Source organism: Tenrec ecaudatus, chromosome 10 (assembly GCF_050624435.1).
Source record: "Tenrec ecaudatus isolate mTenEca1 chromosome 10, mTenEca1.hap1, whole genome shotgun sequence".
Taxonomy (NCBI): domain Eukaryota; kingdom Metazoa; phylum Chordata; class Mammalia; order Afrosoricida; family Tenrecidae; genus Tenrec; species Tenrec ecaudatus.
Window position 1 is genome coordinate 42,725,498 of NC_134539.1, and position 12,531 is coordinate 42,738,028.

The following is a 12,531-nucleotide window of genomic DNA, read 5'->3' on the forward strand; positions in this document are numbered from 1 at the left end:
TAAGTCCCCATGATCTCAAAAGACAAAATCTATCAAAATTACTTCTTTTTAAAACTAATAATATAAAATAGCTTATGTAACCTACTGAGCTGACTGCTTTGCCTTGAATGTAACTGGCTCAGCAGATTCTTCCAGAATTCATGATTTTGATTGGAGTATTTTGGTTTGGGCTTTCTTCAAAGCACCCTAATGAGACTAGACAAGTGTTTTGCTGAAAGACCTTGTCTGCAGCCATCCCCTGAACTCAGAGACGTATTTTTTAAAGAGTTTTTGTTTGGAATAAACCTGTCCATGCATGAAAATGAAGCCTTAGCAGAAATACTTTTTACTTACCCTTCTCCATAACTTCAGGAGTCCTGATAATGCTGTGGGTTTGATGGTGAGCCACCCCCCACAGTTCAAAGCCACCAGCCTTTCCTTGGGAAAGAGATGAGGCTGTCTGCTTCCAAAAGATGTACAGTCCTAAAAACCCTGAGTCAAACCGAACTCCGGGGCAGTGGATTTGGTGGGTATCCTAGCTTGTCCTTGGAGAGAAACTCAGCCTGCTTTCTAGCCTCATTTCCTACCACCTCCCCCTGTCACCTTTTACCGTTTCCTGATGTGCATGCACTGTCTGGTTCCTACTGAGACTTGATGCTCTGCTGACTCTTGCCTTCTCTAAGAAAGCCTCATCGTCTTGGCTGCTTCTCTGAGCATCCACAGCACCAGTTCATAATCTGCCCAAACAGTAAGCAAACTATATTGAGATGATCTATTTGTATTTCTCTGAAGACCTTGAACTCCTTAAGGAGAGTCTTATGGCTTATTTTTTTGTTGATGCTCCCCAAACTAGCAAAGAACCTTCCTGGTCCACAAGAGGTGGCCTTCAAATGTTTATGACATGATTTGTTGTTGTATATCAGTGAATATGTGGATTCAGTAAGACTTGCAGCATGCTACAAACTGTCAGCAGCTCCAGAAGGAAGCATGCCATCCTACCAAAGCAAACAAGCCATGTGCTCGCAAGATGGTCATGAATCAGGTGAAAACTCCAAGATGTCTCAGCAACCGCAGCCTACATATTCATCAGTGATATGGTCCTGAGCTCTATATCCCAACTGCAAGTTGCTCTTCCTTGGATAAGTTGTGTTCACTTGGGACGTTCATTGTGTGGGAGAGAAAGGCATGGGATTTGATGATTTAGGGATGCATTAAAATTCACTCGAAGTAACGAGCACGTGTAACAGGTTAGGGAAAGGGACCCCTTAGCCTTTGCTAGCCTGAATCACTTAGCTTAGTGGCTCTTTTAGGGGATACAGAGTGCTGGCATGTGAGGACTGGCCACTGTTGGTGCTTCGGGCCTCCTGTGCCCAGGAGGAATAGATTAAATTGAAATGAGGGCAACATATTGAAGATATTAGAAACCTCCTCTCACGAGAAGTTGAGCAACAGGTTTGGTTGCCAGTGGAATTTTAAAAATCCCCACCCTGTGAGACAGCTCACAGCCTGGCGGGTACCCATGTGTTTGAAGTATTGAAGATGATGGAATCATGGTAGTAGTGAACAGACTCCCTCCAGAGCCTTTTTACGACAATTCTGAGGGCCAGCAGGGGGCAAAAGAGAGTATTCTTCTCAGATTTGTGGCACAGGCATCTATCAGTGCTGAGCCTCAGCTGTGCCAGAGATCAAGCCGCAGCTGGTACCAAGCGAGCAGCCTATCCCCAGACCGTGCTTTTGTTTCCATTGTTCATCGTTGCTTTCTGAAGATGAAGTTCCCCTCTTCCAAGCACATGGGCTTGAGCACACACTTTTATAGCCTGCCTGGAGCAAGAGCAATGGATAATTGGTGGGATGTGCAGTGTAGAAGGCCCATGGCTCTGCGAATTCAGCAATGGAACTTGTAGGCAATTTCAGCCAAACCGCTAAGCCTCGGTTTCCTTTGCCAGCAGATGGAGAATGGTATCTCGATCTTCGTAGGCTTTGTTTAAGGATGAAGTACTCGTTCCTTCTCCACTCCTTAATTTATTTTTTAAATGAAGCACATCTCTTAAGTATTCACATTATGCTAAGTGTGTCATGGTAAAAATAATCCAAAAGGTAATTCTAAAGATACATCTTCTCTCCCTGAACCATAATTGTTATATAAAACAGTAAAGACGCGTTTGGGAAACTAGACGAAAAACATCTCCCATAATTTCACTGACCTAACACAACAGGAGCTAACACTGAAATACCAATGACTGGCTCTGCATGGGAATTCCCTGTGTTTAGCGTGGGGTGGGGGCGGGTCGTCATGTTTCATTTCGGCGTGGTGAAGTCTAGTGATCTGTACGGGTCCACTGTCAGCGCAGGATAATGGTAATGTCTACCTTAGAGAGCAGGGAAGACAGAGAGAGAGAATGTCTTCAGTGCGCTGAGCATGCATTTGGAGCACATAGCTCCTTCGGGAACGGCAGCTTTTACTCTGTAGTAACGCCCACTGTTTGTTCCTTCTGAAGCTTGTTTGATGTGGCGCAGTTTCTCTTTTCTCAGGTTGTTCGAGCTTTTCCTTTCTGGCTCCTTCTTCGCTTCTATGATCAGAATGGTCTTCCTCCCTCAGCTCAACCAGGGTCTCGACTTCCTGAAGTCCTTCAGAGGTTTCCCATCTTTAAAACACGTAACACTTTCATTGGTCAAGAACCTATCCAGACAATTATGAATCAGGGCAGGATCCATCCTTTCCCTGCGGTGAAGTGCCAGCTTCATCATGGACTGCTTTCTTAGATCTCGGGCTTGGTTTTCAGGGCGCTCTTTCCAGCACCCTTCACCCATCTGTGCTGATCCCAGGACTGCAGCACTTCATGACCGTGGCTTTGTTGCATTCTATCCCTCAATTGTCTTATTTTTGAGATGCATTTCTCTCGTTCTCATGTTTAAAAGATGTCTTATCGCCACCCTCGGTTGACTTTTTTAGAGGATGCTGTAGAGTGCAGGAATGGCCATTAATTAACGCGGAGGCGAACATTCATTTAACCCCGTGTGTCAGGCACTGTGCAGGCGATGTCGCCTCACCACAGTCCTATTTCTCCTCCTCTTTGCCTCCCTCCCAAGATCTGCCTGACATGTCATGCCCAAAGCCTTGAGCAGGGCTGCCGAACTCAAACACCTGCAGGGCCAGTTGACGTGTTGTGAACGCGAAGCAGCAGGATCTAATGCCGCGGGGAGTGGGGCGGCCTGTGACAAATTAGAGAGCTCGTGATTCATCCAAATAGGGCAGTCACTATGCAGCTCTGCGTCACTGCTGCCATGTGAGAATTTACAGTTTCTAGCTCTTCCAAAAAAAAATTTTTTTTAAGCCAGAAGATTTGGGGTTCTGCCCCAAGGAGGGAAGCATGTAAACAGATACCTGTGTACTCCAAGAGCCATGAAGAGTGACAGCATAAGAGAACGCCACCAGGGAGGAGGCTGCAGGTGGCAGATACAGCAGCACGGCAATCTGATGCCAGTTACTAGGCGAGCACACGCCCACGCGCACCCCTGCAGCTTTTAACGCCTCTCTGAGTGGGCGTGAGTGCAGGACAGATGTTCATAGTGATGGGCTCAAGGACCGCTTAACTTATATCAAGGACCGCTTAACTTATGTTTCATGTACTACGACCCAGAAGAAGTCGTCGGATGTCAGAAAGGATTGTGTGTGTTTTTCTAAGTCTCGGTGCCTTTCACGGACTCAAAGTAAACCAACTAGAAGCTCTTTGTATTGTATCAGGGCTTTTGCTGTAGTTTTGTAACAGCTCCTAGTTCTTTGGGCTCCGTCTCCATTGCAACCTCCTCAGAGCCCTGGATTGAACTGTGACATGCTTTCAAAAGCTACGCGTTGACTATGCTTGGCCAAGTATAGTTGTGTGTTGATGAAGATCATTGTGCTTGCTTTTGCCAGAATGCATACACGGCCACCGCGATCAACAGCACCAACTTCTGCACCTCGGCAAAGGATGCCTTTGTCATTCTGGTGGAGAACGCTCTAAGAGTAGCTGCCATCAATACAGTGGGGGATTTTATGCTCTTCCTGGGCAAGGTAAGACCAAGCACTCGTGTGTTGTCCGACACAGACTGCAGTTTTACACATATACTCGTACGTGTCTGTTCTTTAAAGGTCAAATGCCCATCCCAGCCAAGAAGAGCCCTGGCAGCAAAATGGGTTAAGCATTGGGCTGCTGATACAAAGTCGGCAGTTCAAAGCCAAACCTTTGAGGGAGAGCGATGAGCCTGTCCTGTCTGCTCCCTTCAAGGTTTACAGTCTTGGAAACCCACAAGAGTAATTCCACTCGGCCTGGGAGTCGGAATCCACTCAACATCAGTGGGTGGTATCCCAACCAATCCATTAAAGGGAACGAGGTATACTCACTGCCATCTAGTCGATCCTGGTGCCTAGTGACCGGAAAGAGCAGCAGAGACTGCCCCTTTGCATTTCCAAGATTGCCAATCTTGATGGAGATAGAAAGCCCTATCTTTCTCCTGAGGAGAAAGTCCCACCAGGACTTCTAATATGTTGGACTGTCGGGTAAGCACTGGGCCGCAAACAGAAAGTGTGACGGTACAAACCCACCAGCCACCGAGTGGAGGAAGATGGGGCTGTGTGCGTCCACCGAGATGGACAGCCTCAGACGCCCTGTCAAGGGCCCTTGGAGGTAGAGTGGGCTGGGAGGCAGGGTCCTGCCGCCACTGTTCTGGTGCTTGATGTGCACTGTGTTCATTGAGGCCTCTCAACCAACTTCTGAATTCCACCATTGCCCTCCTTTTACAAATAGGAAAACTAGGGCAGAGAGATGCGATAATGTGCCCAAGATAAGGTGCCCACTTTTGCATGTTCCTCCTTAGTTTTGAGCTGTCGGGACTTAGGCAACCGTCCAGCTAGTAGGTAGGGTTACTGTGTTTGGAGCCAGACTGCCTGGGTTTAATTACTGGCTTTACTGCTTACTGGCTCTGAGACCGGGGCAGGGTGTATAGCTAGCCTGTGCTGCAGTTGGCTCCCTGATAAAACTGGAGGAATAATAGTCCCAACACTTCAGGATTGTGAGCATTAGATAGATGGGTTTTTACTTGTGGGTGTGGGGTGCCTGGGACAGTGTCAGGCATTTTGTAAATGCTTGATAAATGTTAGCTATTGTTATTCTTGTGATTGTACACAGCTGTATGTAAACCCCCTTAAAATATAGGTGTTTGGAAGTAAAAATAGCACCTTCCTTGGAACGGACTTGGAAGAGATTTAGTCTACAGTAGCAAAGTCTATAATGAGTACCTTCAAGCAGAGATATCTCTGCCTATTGAGAATATGGATGATTTTAGCTCCCCATCCTTTCTTTAATGAATAGTAAATAATATTGTAGCTGAATTTCATTGTAGCTGTATTTAAAATAATAAAATATTTCCCCCAAAATTTTAATTCAGGAAAGAAAAAACTTATAATTCTACCACTATAGTCTTATAGCTCTTATTATTTATATGTATTACAACATAGTTATCCTCCCCCCCCCCATAGGCTTATATTTCTACAGTCATCTCCTAGTACGTAATACCTATATGTCCTGCCCTGCCAAACCAGAAATCCAAACTCACTGCCATTGAGTTCTTTCCAACTCATAGTGACCTGTAGGAAAGAGTCGGGTGCCCTTATGGGTTTCTGAGACTATAAATCTTTCAAGATCATATAGCCTCATCCTGCCAAGTAGTTGATAGTTTCAAACTGCTGACCTTTCGGTTAGCAGCCCAATACGTAACCCAGCACCTCACCAGGGCCGATCAGTTCAAATGTGAGTTGAGACTTGGCAGAGTGGATTACATCATATACATATTCCTGTTACTTTGGTAATCATCATAGGTAGCCATTATTGTGATGGTTTATTAAATGCTCTACTTAATACATTCTCTTTCCTACCAATCACTGAGATGGTTTTAACCACTATGCTTTTGAAAAGAAAAAGGAACCTTGAAAACTCCGAGTGACTTGCAGTACAAAGGTTCTCACACAACCTCACCCTAAAATAAATAAGAACAAAACTCTAATGTATTTCCAAAATATGTAGTTGAACTTATATATTGCCCTGGTTGCGTTTATTTGCCATCTTTATATGTGTTAGAGATGTCTTTATAGTAAGGATTGAATACGTTAATCTACACAACAGGTTGAGAGCAGGGTTTGGCTCCATGTTAGCATCAGTACGCTGTATGGCTGATACAAAAAGGCCTCTGAGTTTTTATTTTGTTTACATATTTTTAATTTACTCCTGCTGCTAAGAAAAGAAGGAGAAAGACAGAGCTTTCTCCTCCAGGACACAGGGACAATCGTGGAATTCGCAGGGGCAGGTCAGCTCTGTCCTTTGGGGTCGCCATGAGTCGGCACCGACTCAACAGCAGTGAGTGAACTAAGAAGGCCAGGGGGCAGAGTGTGTAGCCACTTGGCTGCTGAGCTGTCAGTGACTGGAACCTTCCAGGCGCGCCACAGGAGAAAGGCGTGGCATTCTGCTTCAGTCAAAAGCCTTGGCGATCCTCAGGGGCTGAGCTACGAAGAAAGGTTTGGAGCAACATAAAATAAAAGCAGAGATAAACAGAGCCATTTAATAAGAGCTGTTGATTCATGCATCAACTTGGAATTGTGCCGAAGGAAAAAGCCCAGCCCCGGAAGAAGATTATATACTTTATGATTTCGCATATGTAAGATTCTTGAGATGACAACCTTTCGGAAATGGATTCATGACTGAATGGAAGTGGGAGAGTGAGGCTGCCGGTGAGAGGGCAGCAGGAGACCCTGTGGCAGTGAAAGTGTCTCGTATGTTGACTAGTACAGTATCATCATCTATGTAACATCTGTAGCATCTTTAATCTATATAGAACTATAATATAATCAGGATATGGGCGTACATATTGTACTAGAATTTTACAAGATGTTATCATTGAGGCAAACGCCATTAAAGGTACATGAGATCTCTCTGTTACAGCTGCATACACATTTACACTATTTTAAAATCCCATTTTTAACAGGGGCCAGGGGGAACACCTTCCATTTAAAAAGAGAAGAGTTAACCTTGGGCCCCTTTCTGTGGAGCCCCAGATGCTTTTTGCTGTTCATTGAGATTTGGAAGGTGCCACGGCTGTCTTCCTTTTGTGATGGCTGGCCGTCGCGTCCTCAAATATGATAGAGTTATAAACAATGTGCACAATTTTCAAGCTAATAAAAATTAGCTGTATATAAAAAGCCATACCAAAAAAACACCCCCAGAATCCTGGGTTTCTTTGCTTCTGTGTGAAAGGTATTTTAGTGCTGTTTGAGATTTTTTTTCTCACGTGGGTAAAATGTTCTGAATGACAATTTCCTTGGCTTTAGTTAATAAAAAGTAAAAACATGAATTCTTATAAATGTTTAATTGCTGTTGGTGTGCCAGTGAGTCGTTCCAACTGACCATGATTCATGTGTCAGAGTCACATGGCCCACCCGCAGGGTTTTCTTGGTCTCTCCCACGGAGCAGCTGGGTGGGGTTCCAGCCACCAGCCTTTTCAGTGTGCAGCCAAATGTATCACCTTTGCATCGCCAGCACCCGTGAAAGCCTGGGCCCCAGGAGAGGAAGGACGTCACAAATGCAGGGTTCGTGGTGGCAACAACACATTAGAAACGAAACTTACATAATCAGTTACTGCATGAAATGCTTCCAGAATTCTTATTTTAATCATTATGGGGAAGTATGTGTGATTCTGTCTTTTCCGAAGATGAGGAAACGGCTCAGAGAGGTTAAAAGAACTTGCTTAGAGTCAACAGACTTAGCATGTGGTTCACATCCACATCATGTGGGCTCCCACGTGACATAGCATTGAGATTAGTGGTGTCCTAACTTTCAAAAATGGCTCATCAAATTAAGGCGGGGAAATGTAGCCACGTTCTACAATATATTTATTAACTCTGTTTTACTAGTATGTATTATAAAGCATACTAAAAAAGATGCATAGAAATAGAAGTCTCAAGTTATCCCCTTGGACATGCCTTAGGACATGTGTGCCCCATCCTGGAGACCTCTGGTAAAGACGATGATTTCTTGAGATGTGGCCTAGAACACAATCGCCTGGGGTACTTTCAAAGTACACACAGCTAGGCCATCCCACCGCTCACCATTGCTGCTCTCCCACCACACGCTCCACAGCAGAAAGAGCCGGCTTTCTACTCCTGTTAAGAAATAGGGTCTCGGAACCCCACAGGGCAGTTACCCTGTCCTACAGGGTTGCCGTAAGTTGGACACGACTTGATGGCAGTGAGGGTTTGTTTGTTTTTTTTTTTCAATTTGGGGGCAAGAATTACTCTCAAACTTTCCAAGTGATTCCTAGTCTCACTAAAGTTTGAGAAATTCAATGCATCTTCTCTTAAATACAAGGGGGTACCCCCCCCAAAAAAAACCACAAAAAGCTGCACTGGGCAAACCTCTTGTCGTACTCATTTTTCCTGCTGGTAAGGCTCTAGCAACATGCTCTGATTTCAGGAACCCAGTGGCATCGCACTGGAAGGTTCTCTCTGGTCACGGGGAATTTTTTCAGAAAAGTAGTTTTGCGCAAACCTCAATTTTTGTGATGACTGATTTAGGAGAAAAGCGTGCTGCTGTGAAATTTTGTGGTCTGCTCGGGGAAAATGCCGCAGAAACTGTTGTGATGTTGAACACAGTTCACAAAGACAGAGTTATGGTAAAAACTCAAGTGCACAGTGGTTTTCTCGTTTCAAAAAAGCTGAAATGTCGATTGATGACGAGCGTCATTCAAGACATCCATCAGCTTCCCAAATGGACAAAAGTGCCGACTCAGAGTGCATCTGGATTTTTTCCCACCAGGTCAGACTGTTAATCAAGCTTTCTGTTTAGAGGTTCTGAAAAGATTGCATAACAGTGTACAGCAACAAAAATAAAGTGTAGCAGACGGGGGACTGGTTTTCCCATCACGCCAATGAACCTGCTCACTCAGTCATCTCACTGTGCCCCGTTTGGGCCAAAAACAGCATGCCTCTCTTCCCCATGCACCTTACTCGCCTCATCTTGCTGTGTGTGACATTTTTTGTTTCCTCAAATGAAGAGGGATGTGAAAGCACAGCGATGTAGAAGAGGTGAAGAAGAAAAAATGAGGGAGGTGCTGTCAGCCTTCCAAACAGATGAGTTTGAAAAATGTTTCTAAGAATGGAACCACAGATTTGAAATCTCTATTAAGTGTAATGGAGAATACTTTGAAGGTGATAAGGTTGTTTTGTAAAATAATGTAAATACTTAGCTTTGAAAAAAATCCTATGTGTGGGGGGCGGGGGGAGCGCCCCCTCATAAGTAAATGTACAACAGCCTTCCATTCTCCTTGAACGTAATTATTTTTTGGTTCACACCACCAGTTCCTGAAGCTTTCTCACACAATACAAATTTCAACCTTCCACGGCAGCACCTTTTCATCTCAATGTCTAGTTTGTGTAAACAGCTAGTGTGCGCCACACCTGTGTTTGCATCATTGACTGTGGTATTTCCAGCATGGTGTGACATTCAGTGATGGAGTGAGAGCATAAAGAAACCCCATCCTGCACTCAGGTGGACTTAGAGAACTTGAAGAAAAGTTAAGAAATAAGCTTGTTTAAAAACGGAAATCTCTGTCGCCAAAGAAAATGGGTGCAATTAGCCATGTGTGGACAGCACCCCACAGAATAAGTTACTGGAAGAGAAGATTCTGAAGTGTTCCTACAAAAATAAACTGATCTTTCCAAGCTTGAGAAAACCTTGGTTTTTCCCTGAAATTATCTACAAAAAAGTAATACACAACATATAGTTCCCAGTTTAACATATAGAGAGTGATACCAGGTGAGGCTGTCACGGTGCGGATAAACAGCGGGAAAAGAAAAGAATTTTCTCTCTCTCAGCAACTGCACAAGATAAGGTGAGAGCATCCTAGAGGACTCCTCTGTCTCCTAGTCTTTGCTGGGATTTCACCTGGAGAGAACACTGGGGTTGGTTGGGATCTTCAGACCATCTCAAGTGTCCACTGCTACGGATTTGCTCCGTGGCCTTGAGCAAGTCTACTAGCATCTTACAGATTTTCTGGTCTATAAAATGGAGATAACAGTATTTGCCATACACCCTTCATAGGTTCACTTATTTACCTTAAAAGTTATTGCAGACTAAATTGGTGTTTTAGGGGGCATCATAATGAAAATATTTTAAAGTATAACTTATAGTTTATGGTATATAATATACACATATACATGTATATTATACATATATGCATATATATGTATACAGATAAATTGTACTTCCTAATTTGATATGTAAGGGCCTAACTTGATATGTATTGGAAGGCTGAAATGTATGGGTAAAAACTAACCAAAATTTCACACATTGTATGTGAGATGATAAAGCATCCATGAGGTAAGCAGTTCTGGAAAATAAGCAGACAGATTTTTCTTTTGATTATTTTAAAATTTTTATTATATGGATGAAAATTCACCAAGAAATTTCATTTTCCAGTCAACAATTTATACGTTTTCATTTTATGACAGGATTACAACCTTGCTTATGAGGGTTCGTATGAATCTGAATGCCCAGGTTCTGAGTATTTCCTTTAATTTTTATAGCATGATTTTTGGGCAACCTTTTTTCACAATTCAAATCTAAACTTTAGAGTGAATCATCCTAAATTTACTCCATAGTATATGTGAAGCAATACAAAACAGAAAAGGCTTTAGGAATAGAGATGCTTCTGGCAACATTATTTATATTTTAAAACAATATAAATCTCCAGGAATAGAAGAATGGTTACATATATTAAAAATCACTCCCAAAATGGGATTATATACCTGAGTATTTATGAAGCATTAAAATGATATTATAAATACCAAGAGTTTTAATGATTTCTACATATGCAAGGGGGCTTCAAAAATTTCATGGAAAATTCCGTGATCTATTTATTTAAAATAGTTTTCTTACTCATCTTATTGGGGGGCTCTTACAAATCTTATGACAATCCATCATTCAGTTGTATTAAGCACACTTGTACATATGTTGCCACCAACATTTCTATTCTACTTGAGCCTGTTAACTTTCTCAATAATAGTGGGTCTCTCGAGTGAGAAATCCCTCGGGCCTTGGCTTCCCGTGAGAAAGAATTCACACTGAGGCCTGGTTTGTGATCCAAGCGAAATTTTTATAAAGGATAGAAGCCGTTTCAGGCATTACAGTAAATGGAGCACAGGGGACCTCGGCACAGCACCCTAAACTGTGTAGTAGCCGCCGGGAGAGACGGAGTGGTCTCAAAGTTTCTGCCTTTTTCAGATTCCCACCCACACCCCCGTTGGGAGGTGTGGTGAAGGATACTGGTTGACCCCAGTGGTTGAATTAAGTCCACCTGGCCTGGTTGGGGTCACACCCAGGTTTACCAGCTTCCTGCCTCAAAGACCTGAATGTGAGCTTGCCCTCTGGCCTTAAGCAGCTCCCACCTTCTTCTAAGGGGGGAGCAAGGCTTTGGCATGTAGAAGGAAACCCCTTGGTAACAGCTCTGCCCCTTGGTAACAGCTCTGCCCCTTGGTATCAGCTCCTCTTTTTTCCCCTCCTTCCACAAGCCTCCCACCCTCATTAACCATTGATTAATCATATATTGTTATTTTGTGTCTTATACTGTCTATTGTCTCCCTTCACCCACATTTCTGTTATTTGTCCCCCTGGGGGGTGGGATATATATATCCAACCTTATGATGGGTTCCCCCTTTCTCCCCCTTCCCCTACCCCCTGCCCCCCACCTTCCACCCCACCATCCCCCTACCCTTCTATTATCGCTACTCCCACTACTGTCCCTAAGCGCTTTATCATTCCTGAATTCCATGTGTGCAGAGCTCTTATGTGTACCAATGTGTGCATTCTGGCTTGGCTGCATCTGGAAGGTAGAAGTGGGTCATGGTGGTGGGGGAGGAAGCATTCCGGCACTAGAGGAACGATGATGTGTGCTTCGGCGGTGGAGCTGTACCGCACCCTGCTTGAATTGTCCCTTCCTTGTCAATTTGCATTTAATTTTCCCCCTAACTTTTTGAAGTCCTCTTGTGTAATGTATTTTACACGTGAAAAAGACGTAGGAAAAGCCTCTAGAACCCCTCAGCTATATCAGTAATTTTCTTCTGGATGCAGAATATGTATAATTTTTCCGATACGTGAATGTGCATTTATTTACCTTAAGTTATTACAGACTAAATTGGTGTTCTAGGGAGCATCATAACAAAAATATTTTAAAGTATAGCTTTTTAGTGTGTGGTATGTAACATACATGTAAACACGTGTGTAAATGAGGATATATGTATTCAGATAAATTATACTTCCTAATTTTATGTGCAAGGGCCTTGTCCAAACATGGGGAGACCTTAGGGTTATGTGGTGGTTATGCATTGGGCTGAAATCCACATGGTTGGCAGTTTGAAACCACCCAGCAGCTCCACAGGAGGCAGACTGGGCTTTCCATTCCCATGACAGTGTCTCGGAAACCACCAAGGGGTCACTATGACTCGGCATTGACTCCATGGCAGTGAGT

The 12,531-nt window shown here is 43.7% G+C and overlaps 1 protein-coding gene across 3 annotated transcripts in view; it reads left to right on the top strand.

The window, feature by feature from the left end:
* Positions 1–12,531, top strand: part of SLC44A1 (solute carrier family 44 member 1) — a 170,742-nt gene that overhangs the window by 118,196 nt on the left and 40,015 nt on the right. For all 3 annotated transcript variants that reach the window (XM_075560260.1, XM_075560263.1, XM_075560262.1), the window contains exon 13: positions 3,896–4,033. In XM_075560260.1, coding sequence (XP_075416375.1) covers positions 3,896–4,033 — 138 coding nt within the window. The remainder of the gene's footprint in view (positions 1–3,895; positions 4,034–12,531) is intronic.